The 25746-nt window shown below is 36.3% G+C and overlaps 2 protein-coding genes across 2 annotated transcripts in view; one reads left to right on the top strand and one right to left on the bottom strand.

Moving 5' to 3' along the window:
• Positions 1–949: 949 nt before the first annotated feature.
• The window catches only part of KLF8 (Kruppel like factor 8), a 250283-nt gene continuing 225486 nt past the window's right edge, over positions 950–25746 (bottom strand). Inside the window, exon 6 of the mRNA XM_006943776.4 lies at positions 950–7427. Within this exon, the coding sequence (XP_006943838.1) occupies positions 7246–7427 (182 nt within the window). The 3' untranslated portion in view covers positions 950–7245. The remainder of the gene's footprint in view (positions 7428–25746) is intronic.
• LOC101097624 (dnaJ homolog subfamily A member 1-like) lies at positions 16973–18380 on the top strand. Its single transcript, XM_045050689.1, is given in 1 exon segment — positions 16973–18380. A coding segment is annotated over 1 exon segment (1194 nt). The 5' UTR covers positions 16973–17025; the 3' UTR covers positions 18220–18380.

Raw genomic sequence — 25746 nt, 5'->3', positions numbered from 1 at the left:
CTTTGTCATTTATTTCTGCCCTTTTATTATTTCCTTCCTTCTGCTGGCTTTATGTTTTGTTTGTGTTCTTTTTCTAACTTCTTTAGGTGTACAGTTAGGTTGTTTATTTGTGATTTTTCTTGCCTTTTGATGTAGGCCTGTATTGCTATATACTTGTGTCTTAGAATCACTTTTGATGCATCCCAGTGTTCTTGGACAGTTGTGTTTTCATTTTCATTTGTTTCCATGTGTTTTTAGTTTCTTCTTTTATTTCTTGGTTACCCCTTCACTGTTTAGCAGAATGTTGTTAAACCTCCATTTATTTGTGCTCTTTCCAGATTTTTTTCTTGTGGTTGACTTCTAGTTTTATAGCATTGTGGTCAGAAAAGATGCATGGTATGACTTCTATTCTAATTCTGTTGAAGCTTGTTTCGTGGAAAAATATGTGATCTACTCTGGAGAATCCTTTGTGTACAGTTGAAAAGGATGTGTGTTCTGCTGTTTTAGGTTGTGTAAAAGCACAGTCTTTAGTCACAGCAGTTTCCTACATCCTCACCCAGGACTGGTATTTGTACTAAGGTAGCTAACGATGTCCCAATACCTTCTTCTCCAGTATTTATAGAATAAAATAAAATTTTGAGGACAACAGGGATGAGCAGGAAAACTTAGCCTACTGAGTATCTCATAAAGTCTTGTGATTTCCACTTTAGGAAATATATAAAAGGAACACACAGTCTTCATCCTCATTCAGAGACATAGGTGAATATGCTCCCGAACATGGGGAAACAGAGAAATTATGTGCTGAAACAGAGAAATTATTGTATTTATATAGCCCAGCTTCCTTTCCTGCACCATGTTACTGTAATGTATCTTCCCCACAACTTTACCCAGCTAATGTAAAGATAATAATCTACTACATGCCATGTTGAGGAAACATAAAATGGAGAAAAAGTCAAGATATTAACCATGGTTTCTGGAGTTTAATATATTTTTATTAATAAAAAAGTACAACAATCAAACAAGATTGCTTAGTACCCAAGCATACACCCTGCCTGGTTGCAACAGAATGAGAGCCCCATTGGGCTAGGAAGAGAATACTCTGAGTGGCTATGCTAACTTAAGTAATTTTTGAGTATCCCCAGGTGCATAACGGAGTTGTATGTGAGAGATTCCTCATGATCGTAGCCTTGAAACCATATCTCTGGAGCAAGAACTAACATAAAATAGAGGAAAAATCAAGTATTGCTCTAAAACACTAAAAGAAGGAGGCACAAACATAAGAGTAATAGAGGCTAAAGCTTAATATACTGTTTTATAATCTCTTTAAATGATGACATAAAATTTAAGCAATCCCTTCACTGCAGGCTCCTTTTCTCAACTCACAAAAAAGGACTCAGTTTCTGAAATTGCTTTCCTGCTGTGACCTCATGTCAAAAAACAAGAATGGACACTTATTAGGAATTTTCTTCCTCTTCTTATTCAACAATACAATTAAAATGGCACTCTATACAACATAGTTATAATGTAATGGCCAACACAGCTACTTGTACTGATCCTGGGAAATATCTACTGGAAGGGAAGGAGAGTTTCTTAACAGTTAACAAAATATCCTCTTTCCCTCTGCCCTTGACCCACCACCAGAAAAAAAGGAAATTGATAGTAAAACCAGTGTTTGGGAATCAAAGAAATATTCTGTCACTGGCATAAATTGTATCCTATTCCATCCCACTCTCTCCCCAACCACCTCACCTCACATCCTTCCTTATCTATACTATTTAGAGGACAGTAAGTAGGGAAAAAGAAAAATGTAACTGGTGAAGTTGAACTGGCCAAAGTCTGAAAGGCTCTGGGAAATTACCTTTGTGCTTCTAACAGGGTTACATATAATGTGGTCCAAAGTGAGAATAAGGGAAGAATTCAGCTTTTGAAGCAATGGGTTTTGCCTACTTATTCATTTGGGTCCTTATGTGCTTCAAGTCCGGAAACAGATGAGAATCCTACAGGTAGTAATAAAGTGAATGTAAGGGGAAGAAAGAGAAGAAATAATATTACTTCCAGCCACCACTCTTCAATTATCTTTCTTATTGATTCAAATTTAGTTCTTTATGACACAGGCAGTCTAAGTCTCTCCCTTTTCTAGGGTAAATTTTGGGTACTATAGTTATTATCATAGTGATGATCATAATACTTTGTTGTTAATTTAAATATCTCTTATTATTTTTGCCAACATCTCTTAATGAGAATCCTCACAACATTTCTGTGAGGTAGATTTTTGGATCTCCACTTTGTAGATGGGTTGACTGAGTCATAGAGAGTTGTTGTGACTTGTCTAACTTTTACCAAGTGAGGGACAGGAAAATATGAAGAGAGATAATTTAGGGTAGCACCCCTATTTTCAGAGAGACATATTTACCAGTGAGAAAAATAATGCTCAATAATTCAATTGGGCTCACCTACTTTATTCTGTGTCCACCTCTCTATATAAGTATTAACATACTGAAGAGTCAATAATTTATCTTGACTTATTCAAGGTTAGGTCAATTCCCAATGTTTTGGTCCTTGAGAAAAGTTTTTTTTGGAAGAGATAGACCCCATATTCCTGGAACTCAGATCACAGAAATCCCTAATTCCTGAATTTCGCAGATCACTTTGTTTCAAAGAGCTGTTGGGGTTCTAAATATATTACTATTATATACCTAAGCACTGTGCTCTAGTTGTTTCTCACAGGTGTACAGGTTAACAATTGAGATGCCACTATACGTGTAGACTGTGAACAATTAAGTAAATAGACGACAGAGTGTGGGAGTAGGATTCTCAGTGTTGGAATGGGAGGTTATATATAAACAAAGGTAAAGGTTTACAATGAACCATGTGGTAATGAATTGCAGACATCAGTATAAACTCATATTCAGCTTAATAAGGATATGGATGATTACATATAGACATATTTCTAGATATGTATATACATGGGTTAGTGTACACACACATATTTCCTGCTCTGTCAGCTGAGATCACCTAGAATCAACAATGCCCAGTAGCAGCAAGCATATCAAATATCCAGGTCTTGGTTTCTAAGATAATTCTCCAGTAAAAGGAACCAGTACACTTTAAATAAATGGTTGATTGTAAGAGAGGGCAAAAAAATATATATATGATTAAACTGGGGGCAAAAAAATATATATGATTAGACTGGAGCATTTTGTAGTACCAGAAAATAAGAATGTGCTAATAAAAATGTGATGAGGGCATGTCAAAAGTACTTGGAAGTCAACCCAAGAGTGCCCAGTGGGCAAAGCTGGAGCAATTTGAGAAACAAAATAAAGTTGTATTGGATTATAACTCAAGGTACAAAATAAATATCCATGAACCCCTACTGATACAAGTAAATGATTTAATAAATAAATAAATGAGAGAGAAAAGACAAATCTCTCATGCAAAGAATTAAAATAATTTATCTAGAGACCCTCTAGGATGTGGTGCATAATTTACCACTGCTTAAGTGTGGGCTTCACATAGTGACTTCCTTCCAGAAAGTACAGCGTGGAGATAGGGAAAGGAAGGGTACAGAGGAGAAATCTAACAAACACAATCTCAGCCAGATGATCAAGGTTAACATCCAGAGTATAAGCCATGTTAATATAATGTGATACAAATGGTAGTTCACCTCTATGATCTTCCTTCTTCAAACCATAACCTCAGTTTCATCATGAAGAAAACATCAGACAATTTGGGACATACTCCTCAAAACTGTCAATGTCATAGGAAACAAGGAAAGTCTGAGAAATTGTCACAACCAAGAGAAGCATAAGGAGGCATAACTATTAAATGTAATGTGGTATCCTGAATAGGATGCTTAAAAAAAGAATATTAGGTAAAAACTGAGAAAATCTGAATAAAGTTTGAACTTTAGGTAATAATAATGTATCATATTACTTCATTAGCTGTAACAAATATACCTTACTAATGAATTAATAAAAGATATTAATAAAAGGGAAAACTGGATACTGTTTATAGGTAAACTCTCTGTACTATCTTCACAATTTTCTGTAAATCTAAAACAGTTCTAAAGTAAAAAGGGGGTCCCTGCATGCCTCAGTTGGTTAAACATCTGACTTTGGCTCAGGTTATGATCTCATAGTTTGTGAGTTCAAGCCCCATGTTGGACTCTGTGCGGACAGCTCAGAGCCTGCAGCCAGCTTCAGATTCTGTGTCTCCCTCTCTATCTGCCCACCCCCACTCGTGTTCTCTCTCAAAAATAAATATTAAAAAGTTAAATTTAAAAAAGTTTATTTAAAAATATCTTACTCTTATAAAAAAGATCTTACTCTCAGAAACATTTTGTGTTACCATAATTCAATCCACCTAACCTACCCAACCAGTTCAGTTCCTCATAGTTTTCCCTGAATTCTCCAATCATAATTATTGATACTTATGTTCAACTGCCAATCATCTACAGATGGAAGAATTCCATGGCAACGAATCCCAGAATATTATCCAACCTTATCAAACAAGGCTATTTTTCATGTCATTGGAAATGTCCACTTAATGGTGCTTTGCTGGCATGAGCACAGTAAATTCAATTAATTCCAAATGTCAGCTAAAATAGTTCCTTTCCATCTCACTGTTTATTTAGCAAAACTATATGTAGTTTTGGTGTAGTACTGTAGTGTACTGTATTTGGATCTCTATGAAACACTCTAAATGCATTTAGACATATTTATTACGATATATGTAAATAATTGGAAGGATTTTTTTAACCATTATTTGGAGGGGACAGGGCAATGAGAATAGGGTTTGAAATGTTTTGTAACAATAAAGCATTAACGAAGTCCCACATTACTTTGAAGGGGAAAAAAATGAGTAAAGGGTTAGACTTAAGGATGTCAGAGATACCAGTATTTAGAAACTTAATTTGATCATCTTAGTACAACAGTATGATTGATAGCCTTTATTTATAAGATTATATGCTCAGTGCAAAAGATCTTGAGGTCCAAGGGACACAAGTCATTTATGTATGGACTCTAGAAAAGGAGACTCAGGATCAAAGTTCTGGAGAAAATGGCTAAGCTCTTTACTATGAAATGCCACATCAACTACCCAATTAAATGCTTAAACTTATGTGTGATGGTAATTCACCTTTAACCATCTGTCTTATAGCTACATAGAATTTCCCTTTAACAGACTGGCCCTCGATATCTCCTAATGCTTCATCAATTAGTTTACAGTGTGTAACTTGAACACTCAAAGTCAGGGGAAAGCCTATATCAAAATAACAATAATATTAAAAATTCATATGTCATTTTGAGAAATATACAGTCTTTGAATTTATGACAGTTTATAGTCTGGAAAGACACTGTAAGTGAAAATGAGGTAAATCAAATATGAAATATTATAGACAGTGTTTGAATAGAAAAATTGTGTGTCTAATGTTATATACCAATGACCACAAACACATTTTACTTAGTATTTAATCAACTGTAAATAATACTGTGAGTGGTCTAGTTTTCTGAAGCATAGCATATAAAATTGGAGAAATACTGCAACCAATTATGTAAAATTTTTCTTTATTTTGGTTTTAGAATGTGATCCCTGGGAGAATGGGTGCACAGATCTATAACACTTCAATAAAAAATCTGGGGAAAGAATCTGGCCCATATTTGTTTCATCTTTAAAATATAAATGATAGATAGTACTAAGTGGTTAATAAGATCCATTCTTGGTACTAGAATTTCTTGATTTAGTTGGAATGGATGGTCTTTGGAAGTAGTAACCTAAAGTATTCACACAGGGACTGATTGAATATCTGCCACGGAAAAGGGGTTCAATATGAAGACAACCTTTAGAAGAGAGGCTGAATTTAAAACTAAGTGATGCAAAGCCCTCCCTGCCCCCAGGTAGAGAAAATATGCCATTTGGAGGTAGATCTGAAGTCCACAGCCTAGAACAGAGGGTTTGATGTCCCAGAGACTATTACTTAAAAGTCCAATTGGGTAATCAGATGTGTATAATATGTAACCTGCCTTAATGACTAAAGAAATGGCTAGCTGTTTATAGCAGTTGCAGAACATCAGATGGTTTTTTGTGTCAGTTTTCTCTAAAATCCTTTTAAATTCCACTTGAAATATAAGAATTCATGCTAATAATGCCACAGAATGAACACATTTTTTTCTTCTAACCCCTCACTTCTGTATAAAATAACCCCAGTGTGTGATTTCTCACCATGCAATATGCTCAAAACAGTTGCTTTACATAAACAAAAGAATAAACAGCCCCTCAAGACACTGCCTCAACAGGCTGCCATTTGAATGAGGTTTGTGATTACAGAGCTTCTGAAATCTTATCCAAATGAAAGTCCCCCTTTATTTGTTTTCAGAATGATACTAGTTTTGTTTGTTCCTGTCGCTGCCCAACATATTTTCCTGGAACACTTTTCTCCCTACTGGTATGTCAGTGTGTGCTTTGAAAGCTTTTTCAAATTTAACCTAACGGAGAAGATAACTGTGCAGCCAAATCTTTATCCTGAAGAAGGACGAAGAAAAAGAGGACAAGTAGGAGAAGATCATTTCATTCCTTCTGATAGACTTGTGAAGAAGCATCAGCACTTTCTGAAAACCAAACTGTAATAACATATAGGATTGGATTTACAAAATCTTTCAGTTTGGCAAGGGACTCATCTTATTCACTGAGGATGTGCCCTATACTCAGGACCCAAATCCCTGTAAATCTTAACAATCAACTAAATTATTATGCCTTTTTATGTTTAAGAAATTTACAAAATGTCATTTTAAGACACTACCAACCACTCTTAAATGCTGATTCCAAAAAAAAGAAAGAAAGGATAAGAATTCTAGAAAATAAGAGACAAATTGGAATAAAAAGCAGTGCATGTTTGTTCACAGCCTTGAGTTTGATTTTCTGTTTTGTTTTTGTAGGGAAATGTCTTATGTCAGAGCAAGGGTATGGTGGAGGAATGGGGGGAAGCCATGGGTGCCACACTGGAATTCAATCCATGCAAGGCTGAAAAAATTGGAGACTGGACAGTGGAGAAGTGAAAGTAGAATATGAGGAGCCCCCATGGGAGACCATCTATTTTTTCCTACAGTCTCATCAACCTGGCTCAGTGAGCTGCGCCTACCCCATCCCTGAGGCAAGCTGAAGTCAAAGAGGAAAAGATGGTTATGATCTCGGTATGCATGCATACACACACACACACACACACACACACACACAAGACCAGCACAGCTCTTCTGGTGTAGTCTATGCTGCTCACATTGTGTCATGGCGCCTGCGGTGCAGGGATAGGTGGTCAGAGCGAGAGAAGCTACGGTTGCAGTCTGTGCACTGGAAGGGCTTGATGCCGGTGTGCTTGCGGAAATGGCGGGTGAGCTCATCTGAACGAGCAAATTTCCAGGAACAGCCATCCCAGGTACATTTATAAGGCTTCTCTCCTAAAAGGGGGATATGACAAAACAAAGGGAGTCAGAGAAGAGATATTTGGATACTGGAAAGAGAACAGAGTACTTAGTCTTTTATCAAGGCTTTGGTCAAAATTTGTGGCAATCACTTTGAAGAAATTTTCTCTATCCTTACAGATGTACTAAAGAAGAGCCAAAAATGGTAGAGTAGAAACCACACAGGTTCTGCCTGAAACAGGCCTTTGCTTGAATTCAGGCTCTACTATGTATTAGATGTGTGACTTTAAATAAGTCACTTCTCCCTGGTTCAATCTCTGTTACTTCAGCTTTAAAGGGGGATAGAAATACCTCACGGGATGTTTGAGACATCTTTTTTTTTTTTTTATCACAGTGAACAATAAAAAGTGGATGCAAACCCAGGTCTCTGACGCTTTCTACCATACCGCATTATAGTAACTATATCCTCTCTTCTAATATATCCTAATATATACTCAAAAATAAAGCCATATACACAGACACAATGTGATTCACTAGAATAGGCCCTCAGCTAAGGCTACAGTCCTTCTGTGTAAGGTCAGAAACTCAAGGGCATGGAATGGCGTTGGAAGAAGCTCATCAAACTTTTTGAAATAGCTCCATGCTTAGTATCCTTATGTTGCATCTGGATTGTATATGGGATATGTATACTCCATATAGAAAGCTAAATGAAAGGGGCAACAAGGTGGCTCAGTAGGTGAAGTGTCTGATTCTTGGTTTTGGCTCAGATCATCATCTCACAGTTTGTGAGTTTGACCCCAGGTTCATGAGTTCAGCACAGATTCTGTGCTGACAGCACAGAGACTGCTTGGAATTCTCTCTCTACCTTTCTCTTTTCCCCTCCCCTGCTCTCTCTGTCTCTCTCCAAATAAATAAATAAACAAATATTTTATAAAGTAATATAAAAAACATTAACACCGTATGACCCCCATTATGGTGTATGGATCACACACCACATATGTATATACTCAGAATAAAGGCAGTACCAATACACTTAAGTGTAAATCATGAGAAATGATTAACAGTGAGTGGATATATAGAAAATAAGGATGAGAATAGTAGAAAAGTGACTTTTCCTTTTTTCCCCATATTTCTGTATTGTTTGAATGTTTTTAAAATCATGATGTACCTTATAATAAAAATTTTTATATAGGCACAGGGAGATTGGTGGTTGGAAGATGGTGATAGAGTAGGAGTACCCTAGGCCCACCTTGTCCCATGAATGCAACTTGATAACTACCAAATCATCCTAAATACCCGAGAAATCGGCCTGAAGACTGGCAGAACAAACTCCACAACTAATGATAGAGAAGATGCCACATTGAAGAAGGTAGGAAGTGAAAAGAGAGTTTGGAAGAGAAACATATTGTGGCCGCTGTGGTGGAGAGGGAGCCACAGTTACAGAGAAGGGCAAGAGTCAGACTAACAGAAAGTGGAGCACACAGGGGAAAAAATCCCCATATCAATTGCTTAGAAAGAAAGAGGGACTGAATTTCATGAGTTCTCACAATGAGCAGGGCTTAAAGCCTAGAGTTTTAAAGGTCAGTGGGTTTGGATGGGTTAGAGCCTGGAGGATATAGCAGCTTCTGGAGAGAAGGCAGGCAAATAAAGAAACACACACACACACACACACACACACACACACACCAATGGACATACAGCATGGAAACTTCTAACAGAGAAATGCCAGGAGCACAGAGTGGGGAGGTTATTTACTCATCTCAGAGCATATCCAAGACAGGCAGTGTTTATGGAGAGACCTTTCTAGGAACAAAGGAACTGGCTGGTGCCATTTCCCTCCCTTGTCCTTTAGCATAAGCACAGGGCAACCTGTGGAAACCAGCACATTGTACTCTCTACCTCAGCCGCTTGTACCAAGTCTCCCCACCCCATGTTCTGGTGGAACCACTACTCCAAGTCTAGCTTGCTTCAGTCCCAGAACAGTGGCTGCCCTCCCCCAGAAGACTGCCTCAAAACTCTGCTCAAATTGTGTCTCCCAACTTGGGAGTTTTGTAGAGACTCAGTTTCAGCAGCAGTGGCAAAAGGTCTCATTTCACAAACAGACCAAAGCACAACTAGTTAAAAAGCACCACATTTAGGTCATGGACCAAACACTTCCCATAACACCACAGTAGACAAGATAGCCTCTACAGATGACTGGCCTGAGGGATAAAGTCGTCAGGACAAAACAGCAGAACACAAACAGCACACAATGGAGACACTTTGGGAAGTGTGAGCACTTGGGGAACCGGAGCCACCACAGAACAGGGCACTACAGGACTTCTTCATAAAGCCATTACCCTCAAGAACAGGTGGCATAACTTTCTTAACACACGGAAACAGACAAAGAGACTTAGACAAAATGAAAAGAAAGATAAATTTATTCCAAATGAAAGAAAAGGATGAGGACACAGCCAGAGACCTAAGCAAAACCAATATAAGTAACATGCCTGAAAGATCATCTAAAGTAATGATCATAAGGAAACCCAATGGGTTTGAGAAAAGAGTGGAAGACATGAGTGAGACCCTTAACATTGAAATGAGGAATACCATAACAGAGATAAAAGGGCCAATACACAAAATGACAAACACACTTGATGGAATTAACAGCAAGCTGGAAAAAGGAAAGGAACATATTAGTGAACTAGAATATACAGTACCATTACTCTAATCAAGATGAACAGAAGAAAGAAAAAAGAATTATGCAAAATAAGAGTTAGGGAAATCAGTAACTACATCAGACATAATAACATTCATATAATAGGAGTCCCAGAAAAATAAGAGAGAATGGACAGAAAATTTATTTGAGGAAATAATAGCTGAAAATTTCACTAATCTGGGGAAGGAAACAGGTATCCAGATCAGGGAAGCACAGAGAACTGCCATCAAAATTAACAAAGGCAGACCCAAACCAAGACATGTAGTAATTAAGTTGGCAAAAATAAGTTATAAAGAAACATTTTTAAGGCAGCAAGACAAAAGAAGACAATAAGTGACAAGGGGAACCTATAAGGCAGAAGATTTTTTTAACAGAAACTTTGCAAGTCAGAAGGGAGTGGCATGATATATTCAAACTGCTGAATGGAAAAAAATACACAGCCAAGAACACTCTGTCCAGCAAAGCTATCATTCAGAATAGAAGGAGAGATAAAGAGTTTTTCAGGCAAACAAATACTAAAGAAGTTCCTGAGCACTAAACCAGCCCTGCAATAAATATTAAAGGGGATTCTTTGAGTGGAAAAAAAAAGATCAAAAGTGACAGTCTGAAGGTAGGAAACACAAAAACAATAAAAATGAATATTTTTGTAAAAAATGGGTCAACAAACTCACAAAATAAAAAGATGTAAAATATAAAAACATTTACCCAAAACATGGGGAGGGGAGGAATGAAAAATGGGTTCAAATTTAAATGACAATCAACTTAATATAGACCACTATATGCAGAAGAGGCTATACACAAACCTAATGGTAACTATATATCAAAAACCACTAATAAGTTGGGGAAAAGATGACGATGGAGTAGGAGGACCCTAAGATCACCTTGTCCCATGAACACAACCAGAGGAGATCACAAGGGAATGCACAAGAATGAGTGCTTCCCAAAGCCATTGTCTTGGTAAAGCGGGGGAGAGGGGGCTGAAATTCCTGAGTTCTTGCAATCAATAGAGCTTAAAACTTGTAGTTTTAAAGGATAGCAAACTTGGATGGGATAGAGCCCAGAAGGCACTTCACAGCTCCAAGAGAGTAAGCAGGCAAATAACCCAGTGGGAGACAGTATGGAAACAGCAATCTGAAGAGTGCCTCAGGCACATGAAGTGAAGACAATTCACTCTTCTGAGTGTGTCCCTGAGTGGCACCTTTCCCAGAGACATCTCTCTGGGAAAAAGGGAGCTGGCTGGTGCCATTTCCCTCCTATTCCCCTCAGCATAAACACAGCCACCTGCTGGAAACAGTTCAGTGCTGACACTGGCTGCCTAATTTGCATACACCAGGCCCCACACCCCTGCACTCTAATGGGACAGCCCTTCTCAGTTATGCTTACCTGAACCGAGTGCAGCAGACTGCTCCCTAAGACCAGCACAAACAGCTGCCCACAACACATTTCCGACCAGAGAGGTCTGCATGGCCCCATTTCTGAGGAGATGGTGACAGGTCTCATTTCATAAGCACACCAGAGCATAACAAGTTAAAACTCACCACATTCAGGCCAAGAACCAAACACTTCCCACAGTAGGCAAGAAAAGTCTGTGAAGACAACTGGCCTGAAGGATAAAGCAGCCAAGACACAATAGCAGAGTGCATGCAGCAAACACCAGAGACACTCCTTGAAGTACCAGTCCCTGAGCACTACATGACCTCTTCCTAAGGCCATTATTTTCAGAAACAGGAGACATAAGTGGCTTTTCTAATACAAAGAATAAGGCAGAGACTTAAACAAAATGCAAAGATGGAGGAATTTATCCCAAATGAAGGAACAAGAAGAGGCCATGGGGAAAGATATAAGGGAAACAGATATAAGTAACATGCCCGATGGAGAATTAACAGCACCAGTCATAAGGATACACACTGAGCTTGCGAAAAGTATACAAGAGATCAGTGAGACCATTACTATAAAGATAAAAGACTTAAAAAAGAATCAATCAGAGATGAAAAGTGCAATAAACAGGATTAGAAATACCCATGATGCAAGGGAGAGCAGGCTGGAAGAAGCAGAGGAGTGAATTATAGACCTAGAAGACAAAGTAATGGAAAGCAATTAAGCTAACCAAAAGAGAGAAGGAAGAATTATGAAACATGGGAACAGATTTAGGGGATTCAGAGACTCCATCGCACATAATAACATCCCTATTATAAAAGTCCAAGATGAAGCACAGAAAAAAAGGGGGGACACAAAATTTATTTGAAGAAATTAATAGCTGAAAACTTCCCTACTCTGGGGAAGGAAACAGACAACCAGATACAGGAGGCAGATAACTCCCATCAAAATCAACAAAAGCAGGTCATTAACAAGACATTTTGTAATTAAATTTGCAAAATGTGATAAAGAAAAATCTTAAAAGTAGGAAGACAAAATAATTCCTTAACATAAAAGAAAGACACATAAGGCTATCTGGAGATTTCTCAACAAAAATAGGAGCGAGGTAGAAGTGAATGGCATGGTATATTCAAAGTGCTGAATGGGAAAAAATCTGGAGCCGAATGCCTGATTTAGCAAGGTTATCATTCAGAATAGGAGGAGAGATAAATAGTTTCCCTGAAAAATAAAAACTAAAGGAGTTCATGACCACAAAACCATCCATGCAGGAAATATTAAAGGGAACTCTGAGTGAAAAGGAGAGACCAAAAGTGACAAAGACCAGAAAGGATTAGAAAAAGAAAATCTTCAGAAACAATATCAAAAGATGTAACAAAATGATACTAAATCCATATCTATCAGTAATTGATTTGAATGTAAATGGAATAAATGCTCCATCAAAAGACATAGGATGTCAGAATAAATGTTAAAAAGACCCATCTCTATGCTTCCTACAAGAGATTCATTGTAGACCTTAAGACACCTAAAGATTGAAAGTGAGGGGAAGAAGAGGCATTTTTCGTACAAATGGGTGTCAAAAGAAAGAGTAGTAATACATCAGACAAACTAGAATTTAAAACAAATACTAACATGAGACAAATAATGGCACTATATAATCATAAAGAGGAAATCAAGCAAGAAGATATACAATTGGAAATATTTATGCACTTGATATGGGATCACCCAAATATATAAAACAATTAATGATAAACATAAAGGAACTTATTGACAATAATATAATAATTTTTAACACCCCACTTACATCAATGGACAGATCAAATAAACAGAAAATCGACAAAGAATCAATGGTTTTGAATGACACACTGGACCAGATGGACTTAACAGATATATTCAGAACATTCCTTCTTAAAACAGTAGAATACACAATCTTTTCAAGTGCACAGGGAACATTATGCAGAACAGATTATACATTAGGTCACACAATAGGCCTCAACAAATACAGAAAGATTGAAATAATACCATGGACCATTTTTTTTGACTACAACTCTTATGAAACTAGAAGTACATTACAACAAAATCTGGAAAGATAAAAAATACAAAAGGTTACACAACATACTACTAAACAATGAATGGGTCAGCCAGAAAATAAAAGAAGAATAAAAAAAAAAACAGGGAAACACATGAAAATGACAACACAATGCTCCAAATACTGAGATGCAGCAAAAGTTGTCCTAAGAGGGAAATATATAGCAATACAGGGTTACTCCAAGAAGAAAAATCTCAAGTAAACAATCTAACCTTATACCTAAAAAAGCTAGAAAAAGAACAAAGCCCAAAGCCAGTAGAAGGAATGAAATAATAAAAATTAGATCAGAAATAAACGATATAGAAAAAAAAGAGATAAATAAAATGAGGATGTGGTTCTTTGAAAAAATTAATAAAATTGACAAACTCCTAGACAGAGTTATCAAGAAGAAAATGCAAAGGACACATATAAATAAAATCACAAATGAGAGAAGAGAAATAACCAACACCACAGAAATACAAACCATTATAAGACAATATTATGAAAAACTACATGCCAACAAATTGGACAAGTTGGAAGGGATGAATAAACTTCTAGAAACATATAAACTACCAAAACTAAAACAGGAAGAAATATAACACTTGAGCACCCCAATAACCAGCAATAAATATATAACAACATATACATCTGTTGTGAAATAAGCCAGAGAAAGACACATACTATATGATTTCATTCATATGTGGAATTTAAGAAAGTAAAGGGCAAAAGGAGAAAGAGAGAGGCAAGCCAAGAAACAAACTCTTAACTACAGAGAACAAACTGATGGTTACCAGAGGGGAGGTGGGTTTGTGTGAGTAAAAGGTGTAATGGGAATTAAGGAGTGCACCTGTTGTGATTAGGCTTGTGTGATGTATATTGTTGTTGAATCACTATTTTGTACACTTGAAACCAATATAACATGGAATATTAACTATACTGCAATTTAAAATAAAATAAAATATATATTTAAAAAAGTATGGTGATTGCTAGTGGCTGGTGGGGTGTATGGTGAGATGTTGATAAATGGTACAAAGTGTTAGTTTTGCAGGATACATAAGTCCTGGAGATCTAATGGAAAACCATTTGACTATAGTTAACAATGTTGTACTGTATACTTGAAGTTTGCTAAGAGTGTAGAACTTAGGTGTTTCCATCACCAAGAAAGTAACTATGAGGTAAGGAATATGTTAATTAACTTGATTGTGGTGTATATTTCACAATGTATACATATATCATATCACAAAATTGCATATATTAAATATATACAATTTTATTTGTTTTTCAAGTTTTTATTTAAATTCAAGTCACTTGACACACAGTTGTAATGTTAGTTCCAGGTATACAATACAGTGATTCAACACTTCCCTACAACCATTGCTCATCACAAGTGCACTCCTTAATTCCCATCACCTATTTAACATCCCCTCACCCACCTCCCTTCTCGTAACAATCACTTTGTTCTCTACAGTTAAGAGTATGTTTTTTCATTTTTCCCCTGTGCTGGATTGTTTTGTTTCTTAAATTCCACATATGAATGAAATCCTATGGTATTTGCCTTTCTCTGACTGACTGACTTTGCTTAGCATAATACTTTCTAGCTCCATCCACATCATTACAAATAGCAAGATATCATTCTAAGACTCAGTAATATTACATTGTATATGTGTGTGAATACACACACACACACACACACACACACACACACACACTACATATTATTTATCCATTCAGTAGTCAGTGGACACTTGGGCTGTTTCCATAATGTGGCTCTTGTAGATAATGCTGCTATAAGATCAGGGTACATGCATTAATTTCAGTTAGTATTTTTGTATTCATTGTGTAGATACCTAGTAGTGCAATTGCTGGGCCATAGGGTAATTCTATTTTTAATTTTTGAAGAACCTCAATACTGTGTTCCAGAGTGGCTGCACCAGTGTGCATTCCCACCAACAGTACACAAATGTTCCTTTTTCTCCACATCCTCGCCAACACGTGTTGTTTCTTGTATTGTTGATTTTAGCCATTCTGATTGGTGTAAGGTGATATGTCTCATCATGGTTTTGATTTGTATTTCTCTGATTATAAGTGATGTTGAGTATCTTTTCATGTGTCTGGTGGCCATCTGTATGTATTCTTTGGAAAAAATATTTATTCATGTATTCTGCCCATTTTTTAACTGGATTATTCCTTGCTTAGGTGATTAATTGTATAAGTTCTTTATGAATGTTGGATACTAACCCTTTATCAGATATGTCATTTGCAAATATCTTCTCCCATTCTATAGGTTACCTTCTTTTTTTATTGATTTTTTACTTAGTTGTGCAGAAGCTTTTTATTTTGATATAGTCTTAACAGTGTATTTTTTGCTTTTGTTTCCTTGTGTTAGGAGAGATATCTAGAAATAAATTTCATTGGCCAATATCAAAGAAGTCACTGCCTGTGTTCTTCTCTAGGATTTTTATGGTTTCAGTTCTCACATTTAGGCCTTTAATCCATTTTGAATTTATTGTTTGTATGGTGTAAGAAAGTGGTCCACTTTTATTATTTTGCATGTTGCTGTCCAGTTTTCCCAACACCATTTGTTGAAGACACATTCTTGATCCCATTTAATATTCTTTCCTACTTCTTTGAGGATCAGTTGGCCATATAGTTGTGCATTCATTTCTGGGTCTTTTGTTCTGTTACATCTAAGTGTCCATTTTTGTGCCAGTACCATACTTTTTTGATTACTAAAGCTTTTTAATATAACTTGAAGTTCAGAATTGTGATGCATCAAACTTTTCTTTTTCAAGGGTGCTTTCACTATTTGGGGTCTTGTGTGGTTCCATACAAATTTTAGGAATCTTTGTTCTAACTCTGAAAAATGCTGTTTTAATTTTGACATAAATTTTATGAAATGTGTAGATTTCTTTGTGTGGTGTAATTTTTAACAATATTTGTTCTTTCAATCCATGAGCATGGAATTTCTTTTCATTTATTTGTGTCATTTTCTATTTCTTTCATGAGTATTTACACTTTTCAGAATATGGGTCTTTAATCTCTTTGGTTACATTTATTCCTATGTTTCTTATTGATTTTGGTGCAGTTGTAAATGTACCGTTTTGTTAATTTCTCTTTCTGTTGATTCATTATTGTTGGATAAAAATGCAACAGATTTGTGTATATTGATTTTGTATCCTAAAACTTTGCACAATTCATTTATCAGTTCTAGCAATTTTTGGTGGAGACTTTCAGGTTTTCTATATAGACTAACATATAATCTGCAAAGAGTGTAAGTTTTACTTCCTCCGTGCTGATTTCAATGCATTTTATTTCTTTTTGTTGCCTGATTCCTGTGGCTAAGACTTCCAGTATTATGTTAAATAACAGTGGTGTGGAACTTTCCAGAACGCTCGCTGAAAAGCGGAGGAGCTGCGGCTGCCCGAGCTGCGCCCAGCAACGCGCTCCTTCCAGCTCCCCCACACCGGCCTCGGCCCCCTCACTGGCTGTAGAAAATGGTGAAAGAAACTACTTACTATGATGTTTTGGGGGTCAAACCCAATGCCACCCAGGAAGAATTGAAAAAGGCTTACAGGAAATTGGCTTTGAAGTACCACCCTGACAAGAATCCAAATGAAGGAGAGAAGTTTAAACAGATTTCTCAAGCTTATGAAGTGCTCTCTGATGCGAAGAAAAGGGAATTATATGACAAAGGAGGAGAACAGGCAATTAAAGAAGGTGGAGCAGGTGGTGGTTTTGGCTCCCCCATGGACATCTTTGATATGTTTTTTGGAGGAGGAGGAAGGATGCAGAGAGAGAGGAGAGGTAAAAATGTTGTGCATCAGCTCTCTGTAACCTTAGAAGATTTATATAATGGCGCAACAAGAAAACTAGCTCTGCAAAAGAATGTGATTTGCGACAAATGTGAAGGCCGAAGTGGTAAGAAAGGAGCGGTAGAACGTTGTCCCAATTGCCGAGGTACTGGAATGCAAATAAGAATTCATCAGATAGGACCTGGAATGGTTCAGCAAATTCAATCTGTGTGCATGGAGTGCCAGGGCCATGGGGAACGAATCAGTCCTAAAGATAGATGTAAAAGCTGCAACGGAAGGAAGATAGTTCAAGAAAAGAAGATTCTAGAAGTTCATATTGACAAAGGCATGAAAGATGGCCAGAAGATAACATTCCATGGTGAAGGAGACCAAGAACCTGGACTGGAACCAGGAGATATTATCATTGTTTTAGATCAGAAGGACCATGCTGTTTTTACTAGGTGAGGAGAGGATCTTTTCATGTGTATGGACATACAGCTGGTTGAAGCACTGTGCGGCTTTCAAAAGCCAATATCTACTCTAGACAACAGAACCATTGTCATTACCTCTCATCCAGGTCAGATTGTCAAGCATGGAGATATCAAGTGTGTGCTGAATGAAGGCATGCCAATTTATCGTAGACCATACGAAAAGGGTCGCCTAATCATCGAATTTAAGGTAAACTTCCCTGAGAATGGCTTTCTCTCTCCTGATAAACTGTCTTTGCTGGAAAAGCTCCTACCTGAGAGGAAGAAAGTAGAAGAGACTGATGAAATGGACCAGGTAGAACTGGTGGACTTTGATCCAAATCAGGAAAGAAGGCGCCATTACAATGGAGAAGCGTATGAGGATGATGAACATCACCCTAGGGGAGGTGTTCAGTGTCAGACCTCTTAATGGGGCCAGTGAAGAACACTGCTGGCATTTTATATGCAGTAGTGAACGAATGAAGGACTATAATCATAGCTCACTACTTGCTATTATTGTTTTTGTTTTAATATTCAACTATAGTAGTGTTTTAAAAGTTAAATGAAGAATAAAAAATATAAAAGCTCAAACAAAAAAAATAACAGTGGTGTTAGTTGACAGCCGTGTTTTTTTCCTGATTGTAGAGGAAAAGCTCTGATTTTTCCGTATTGAGGATAATATTAGTTGTGGGTCTTTCATAGATGTCCTTCATTATGTTGAGATATGCTCTCTCTTATCCTACCTTGCTGAGGGTTTTTATCATGAATGGATTTTGTAGTTTGTCAAATGTTTTTTTCCGCATCTATCGAAATGGTGCTATGGTTCTTATAATTTGTTTTATTAATGTGGTGTATCACATTGGTTGATTTGCAAATATCAAGCCAGCATTGTAACCCAGGAATAAATCCCACGTGATTGTGGTGAATAATTTTTAATGTATTGTTGGATTTGGCTTGCTAGTATTTTACTAAGAATTTTTGCATCTGTGTTTATTAAGGGTATTCTCCTTTAGTTCCCTTTTTATAATTGGTGTCTTTTTCTGGTTTGGGTAACAGGGTAATGCTTTCCTCATAAAATGAATTTGGAAGTTTTCTATCCTTTTCTATTAATTTTGGAATAGTTTATGGAAAATAGGTATTAGCTCTTCTTAAATGTTTGGTATAATTTTCCTGTGTAGCCACCTGGTCCTGGAGTTTTGTTTGTTGGCAGTCTTTGATTACTGATTCAACTATTTTTCTGGTTATTTGTCTGTTCAAGTTGTCTATTTCTTACTGTTTCAGTTTTGGTAGTTTATGTTTATAGGAAATCATCCATTTCTTCCAGGTTGTCCACTTTTTTTTAGCATATCATTTTTCATAAAATTATTTAATAATGGTTTGTATTTCTGTGGTGTTGATTGTTATTTCTCCTCTCTCATTTGTGATTTTATTTAATTGGGTCCTTTCTCTTTTTGATGAGTCTTGCTAGAGGCTTATCTTTTTCATTAACTTGTAAAAGAACTAAGTCTTTATTTCATTGATCTTTTCTATTGTTTTTCTTTATTTTTAGCTTCTATATCATTTATTTCTTCTCTAATCTTTATTATTTCCTTCCTTGTGGTAGCTTAGGCTTTGTTTTTGTTTTTATTTGTTTTGTTTTTGTTTTGTTTTTGTTGTTCTTTTAGTAGCTCCTTTAGGTGTAAGGTTTGATTGTTTGAAATTTTTCTTGCTTCTGAGATAGGCCTGTATTGCTATATACTTTCCTTTTAACACTGCTTTTGCTGCACCTTAAAGCTTTGGGACCATTGTGTTTTCACTTTCATTTGTTTCTGTGTACTTTTAAGTTTATTCTTTCATTGTCTGGTTGACCCACTTATTGCTACGTAGCATGTTGTTTCACCTGCATGTATTTGTGTTCTCTCTATAGTTTTTTTTATGGTTGATTTCTAGTTTCATACCATTGTTATCAGAAAAGTTGTATGGTATGGTTTACATTTTTTTTATTTGTTGAGGTCTGTTTGGTGTTCTAATGATCTATTCTGGAGAATGTTCCAAATGCACTTGAAAAGAATGTGTATTCTGTTGTTCTAGGATGGAATGTTCTGAATGTATCTGGTAGTCCATCTGGTACAGTTTGTCATTAAAAGCCATTGCTTGTTGATTTTCTGTTTAGTTCTTCTGTCCATTTATGTAAGTGGGGAGTTAAAGTTCCCTAGTATTCCCATAATTTGGCTATTGTTGAAAGTGCTGCCATAAACATTAGGGTAAAAGTGCCCCTATGCATCAGCACTCCTGTATCCCTTGCGTAAATTTCTAGCAGTGCTATTGCTGGGTCATAGGGTAGATCTATTTTTAATTTTGTGAGGAACCTCCACACTGTTTTCCAGAGCAGTTGCACCAGTTTACATTCCCACCAACAGTGCAAGAGGGTTCCCGTTTCTCCACATCCTCTCCAGCATCTATAGTCTCCTGATTTGTTCATTTTAGCCTCTCTGACTGGCGTGAGGTGATGTCTCAGTGTGGTTTTGATTTGTATTTCCCTGATGAGTCTAAATGTCCATCAACTGATGAACGGATAAAGAAGTTGTGGTTTATATATACAATAGAATACTACTTTGCGATGAGAAAGAATGAAATCTGGCCTTTTGTAGCAACGTGGAGAGAACTGGAGAGTGTTATGCTAAGTGAAATAAGTCATACAGAGAAAGACAGGTAATGTATGTTTTCACTCTTATGTGAATCCTGAGAAACTTAACAGAAGACCATGGGGGAGGGGAAGAAAACAAAAAAAGAGGTTAGAGAGGGAGGGAGCCAAAACATAAGAGACTCTTAAAAACTGAGAACAAACTGAGGGTTCATGGGGGGTGGAAGGGAAGGGAAAGTGGGTGATGGGCATTGAGGAGGGCACCTGTTGGGATGAGCACTGGGTGTTGTATGGAAACCAATTTGACAATAAATTTCATATTAAAAAATAAAATAAATAAATAAAGTTCCCTACTGTTATTGTATTATTTTAAATTAGTTTTTTTTATATTTGTTATTAATTATTTTATATATCCGGGTGCTCTCATATTGGGTGCATAAATATTTACAATGATTATATCTTCTTGTTGTATTGTCTTCTTTTTATCTTTATATATTCCCCTTTTTTGTTCCTTGTTGCAGTCTTTGTTGTACATGTAGTTAGTCTAATATAAGTATTGATACTTTGGCCTTCTTTTGACACCCATTTGCACAATAAATTTTCTTCATGCCCTCATTTTCAGTCTGAAGGTGTCTTTAGGTCTAAAATGAGTCTCTTGTTGGCAACAAATAGATGGGTCTTGTGGTTTTTTAAATCCATTCTGACACTCTTTGTCTTTTCTTGGAGTGTTTAGTCCATTTAAATTCAAAGTAATTATTGATAGGAGTGTATTTAGTGCCATTTTACTTATTTTGTCATTATTTATAGAGATTTTCTCTAATTCTTTCTTGTCTCTGTCACTTTTGGCCTCTCCTTTGCACTCAACAAGTTCCCTTAATATTTCTTGCATGTCTGTTTTAGTTGTCCTGAACTGCTTTAATTTTTGTTTGCCTGGGAAATACTTTTTAGTGTTTTTATTTAAATTCCAGTTAGTTACCATATTTGTAATATTTTTTCAGGTGTATAAAATAGTGATTCAACGCTTACATAGAACACCTGGTGTTCATCATAACAAGTGTACTCCTTAATCCTTATCACCTATTTAAAACATATCCCTACCCACCTCGCTTCTGGTAACCATTAGTTTTTGATCTATGGTTAATGGTCTGTTTCTGGGTTTGCTTCTCATTCTTTTCCCCCCCTTTTCTCATTTGTTATGTTTCTTAAATTCTAAATCACATGTTATTTTTCTTTCTGTGACTGTCTCATTTCAGTTAGCATACACTTCTCTATCTCCATCCATGTCATTGCTAATGGCAAGATTTCATTCTTTTTTTTTTTAAATCGCTGAGTAATATTCCATTGTGTGTGTGTGTGTGTGTGTGTGTGTGTGTGTATACACATATACATTCCATTTTTTTTTCTTCTCAGATATAGGGTTAGGGTTAGGTTTAGGGTCAGGGTAAGTGTATGTTCCTGGTATACTATAGTTTACAAAACTATAACCCTCTAAAACAAGAGGGTTATATTTAGGGTTAAGTTTAAGGTTAGGGATAGAGGTTAGGATTTAGGTTTAGGTTTAGTTATTAGGAGTTAAGGTTAGTGTTAAGGTTTATACCTAGGGTTATGAGGTCAGTTATTAGTGGGTTTATATTACTGAAAGAAGATGTTACTTAGATGACAGTTTATACATTGTAATTTCTTTTTTCTTTTTTTTAATATGAAATTTATTGTCAAATTGGTTTCCATACAACACCCAGTGCTCATCCCAAAAGGTGCCCTCCTCAATACCCATCAACCACCCTCCCCTCCCTCCCACCCCCATCAACCCTCTGTTTGTTCTTAGTTTTTAAGAGTCTCTTATGCTTTGGCTCTCTCCCTCTCTAACTTCTTTTTTTTCTTCCCCTCCCCCATGGACTTCTGTTAAGTTTCTTAGGACCTATATAAGTGTGAAAACATATGGTATCTTTCTATGTATGGCTTACTTTCACTTAGCATAACACTCTCCAGTTCCATCCATGTTGCTACAAAAGGCCATATTTCATTCTTTCTCATTGCCATGTAGTATTCCATTTGTATATATACATTGTAATTTCAATGTGTGAAGCACCAGGCTCTTCCCTTGTACTTCTATTTCATCCATTTATAAACACACATATGTTAATTAAATAAGATGTTATTTGAATGAGGGATTATACACAGTGTAGTTTCAGTGAGATAAGGACAGGGATCTTCCTATATGCTTCTAACATATGTTTACAAACACATATATCTTAATGAAAGAAGGTGTTACTTGAAATATACATTATATGCTACCTAGATTCATTCAAGAAAGAATAGGTCTATTCCCACATGCTTCTACACATACATTTATAAACACATCTATATCAATGAAAGAAGTTACTTGAATGATGATTTATATACAAAGTAGTTTCAAAGAGTTAAGCATATGACTATTCCCATATGCCTTTACAGGTATGTGTAGAAACTTTAATGAAATAAGATGATACTTGAAAGACAGATTATACATAGCATGGTTTCAGAGTGTTAAGCATGCAGCTATTCCCATATGCTTCTACACATACATTTACAAACACCTGTATCTTACTCAAAGAAGACATTAGTTGAAGGATGCATTATACACATGATAATTCCAACTAGTTAAGCATACTGATACTATCATATCTTTCTACACATAACTTATATCTTAATGAAAGCAGATATTACTCAACAGAAAGTTTACACACAGTGGGTTTTCCATTTGCTAAGCATGCAGCTATTCCCATAGGCTTCTTTTTTAAATTTAAATTCCAGGTAGTTAACATACAGTATAATATTAGTTTCAGGTGCATAATTCAGTTATTCAACACTTCCAAACAATGCCAAGTGCTCTTCACAAGTGCACTCCTTAATCCCCATCACCAGTTTAACCCAAATTCCCACCCACCTGCCCTCTGGTAAACATCAGTTTGCTCTCTATGGTTAAAAGTTGTTTTCTTGGTTTGCTTTTTCTCTTCTTTTCTCCCATGATTATTTGTTTTGATTTTTAAATCCCACATATGAGTAAATATATATGTGGAAATATATGAGTGAAATATGTCATATTTCACTTTCCATAATACTCTTTAGCTTCATCCACATTACTGCAAAAGGCAAGATATCATTCTTTTTGATGGCTGAGTAATATTGGCTTTATATTATACATACCACATCTTCTTTATCCATTCATCAGTCAAAGGACATTTGGGCTCTTTCCATAATTTGGCTATTGTTGATAATGCTGCTATAAACATTAGGATGCATGTATCCTTTCAAATAAGTATTTGTGTATTCTTTACATAAATGCTTAGTAGTGCATTGCTGGATCATAGGGTAGTTCTATCTTTAACACTCTGAGGAAGATCCACACTATTTTCCAGAGTGGCTGCACCAGTTTGCATTCCCACCAACAGTGCAAGAAGATTTCCCTTTTTCCACATACTCACCAACACCTATTATTTGCTGTGTTGTTAATTTTAGCCATTATGAAATGTGTGAGGTGATATCTCATTGTAGTTTTGATTTGTATTTCTGATGATCAGTGATGTTGAGCATATTTTCATATTTCCACTGGCCATCTTCTGTGTTCTTTGGAAAAATATCTATTCATGCCTTCTGGCTATATTTTATCTGGATTACTTGTGTGTTTTATGTTGACTATTTTAAGTTATTTATATATTTTGGACAGTAACCCTTTACCAGACATGTTATTTGCAAAAATTTTATCCCATTCCATAGGTGGCCTTTTAGGTTATTTTGCTTGTTTGTTTCCTTTACTGTGAGATGCTTTTCATTTTGATGAAGTGGCAGTAATTTATTTTTGTTTTTGTTTCCCTTGCCTCATGAGGCATATCTAGTAAAAAGTTGGTATTGCCAATGTCAAAGATGTTATTACCTGTGTTCTTCTCTAGGATTTTAATGATTTCCTGTCTTACATTTATGTCTTTAATCCATTTTGACTTAATTTTTTGTATGGTGCAAGAAAGTGTTCAAATTTCATTCTTTGCATGGAGCTATTCAGTTTTTATATCAGAAACTTTTACCACTCTTATTATGAATGATAGTATTCCTGGATGGAGTATTCTTGGGTTCAGATTTTTCCCATTTAGTACTTTGCATATACCAATCCATTCCCATCTGGCTTGCCAGGTTTCTGTTGAGAAATCCCTGGCTACTCTTATGGGTTTTCCTTGTAGTTTAAGGACCTCTTTTGCTGCTTTTAATATTTTTTCTTTGCCACTATATTTTGCAAATTTAATTACAATATGTCTTGGGGTTAGCCTGTTCTTGTTGATTCTGGTGGGAATTCTCTGTGCCTCCTGGATCTGGATATGTGTTTCTGTCCCCAGATTAGGGATGTTTTCAGCTATTATTTCTTCAAATAAATTTTCTACTTCCATGTCTCTCTTTGCTTCTTCTGGGACTCCTATAGTACAAATATTATTACATTTGACAGAGTCACTGAGTTCCTTAAGTCTACTCACATGTTGTATAATTCTTCTTCTCTTTTGTTCAGCTTCATTACTTTCCATTACTTTGTCATCTAGGTCACTAATTCATTCCTCTGCTTCTTCCATCCTGCTGTTCATTGCATCAAGCATGTTTTTAATCTCATTTATTGCACTTTTCATCTCTAATTGATTCTTTTTTTAACTCTTTGTCTCTGTCATAAGTGTCTCACTGATGGTTTGTATACTTTTCTCAAGCCCATTGTGTATCCTCATCATTGTTTCTTTAAATCAGGCATTTTACTTATATCTGTTTCACTTAGATCTCTGGGTTTAACCTTATCTATTTCTTTATTTTGGGATAAATTCCTCTGTGTTTGAGTTTTGTCTATGTCTCTGCCTTCTTCTGTATGTTAGAAAAGCCAGTTATGTTTCCTGCTCAGGAAAGTAATGGCCTTATGAAGAGGTCACATAATGTGAGGGCTTGGCACTTCACCAAGTATCTCTGGTGTGTTTTGCATGTGTACTGTTCTTGTATTTTGTCTGCTCTATCTTTCAGGTCTGTCATCTGCTGAGGCTCTCCTTGCCTACTGTTGGTAATGTTTGGTTCCTGGCTTGAATATGGCACGTTTCAACTAGTTGTGCTTGGTCTGCTTGTGAAATGATATCTGTCACCATCTTTACTGGTACTGAGGCTCTACAGTACTCTCAGGTCAGGAGATGTGGTGTGGGAAGGTGTTTGTGCTAGTCTTATGGGGGAGGGGCCTGCTTGCAGGGACTGAGGCAAGTTTGACTGTAAAGGGCAGACCCACCTGTGTATGGGACAATGGGGCTTTGTGTATGAAAGTTAGGCAGCCAATGTCTGCAC

This window comes from Felis catus, chromosome X (genome assembly GCF_018350175.1).
Source record: "Felis catus isolate Fca126 chromosome X, F.catus_Fca126_mat1.0, whole genome shotgun sequence".
Lineage (NCBI taxonomy): Eukaryota > Metazoa > Chordata > Mammalia > Carnivora > Felidae > Felis > Felis catus.
Note: the sequence above shows the minus strand (reverse complement) of the source record. Positions and strands in the feature narration are given on the sequence as shown.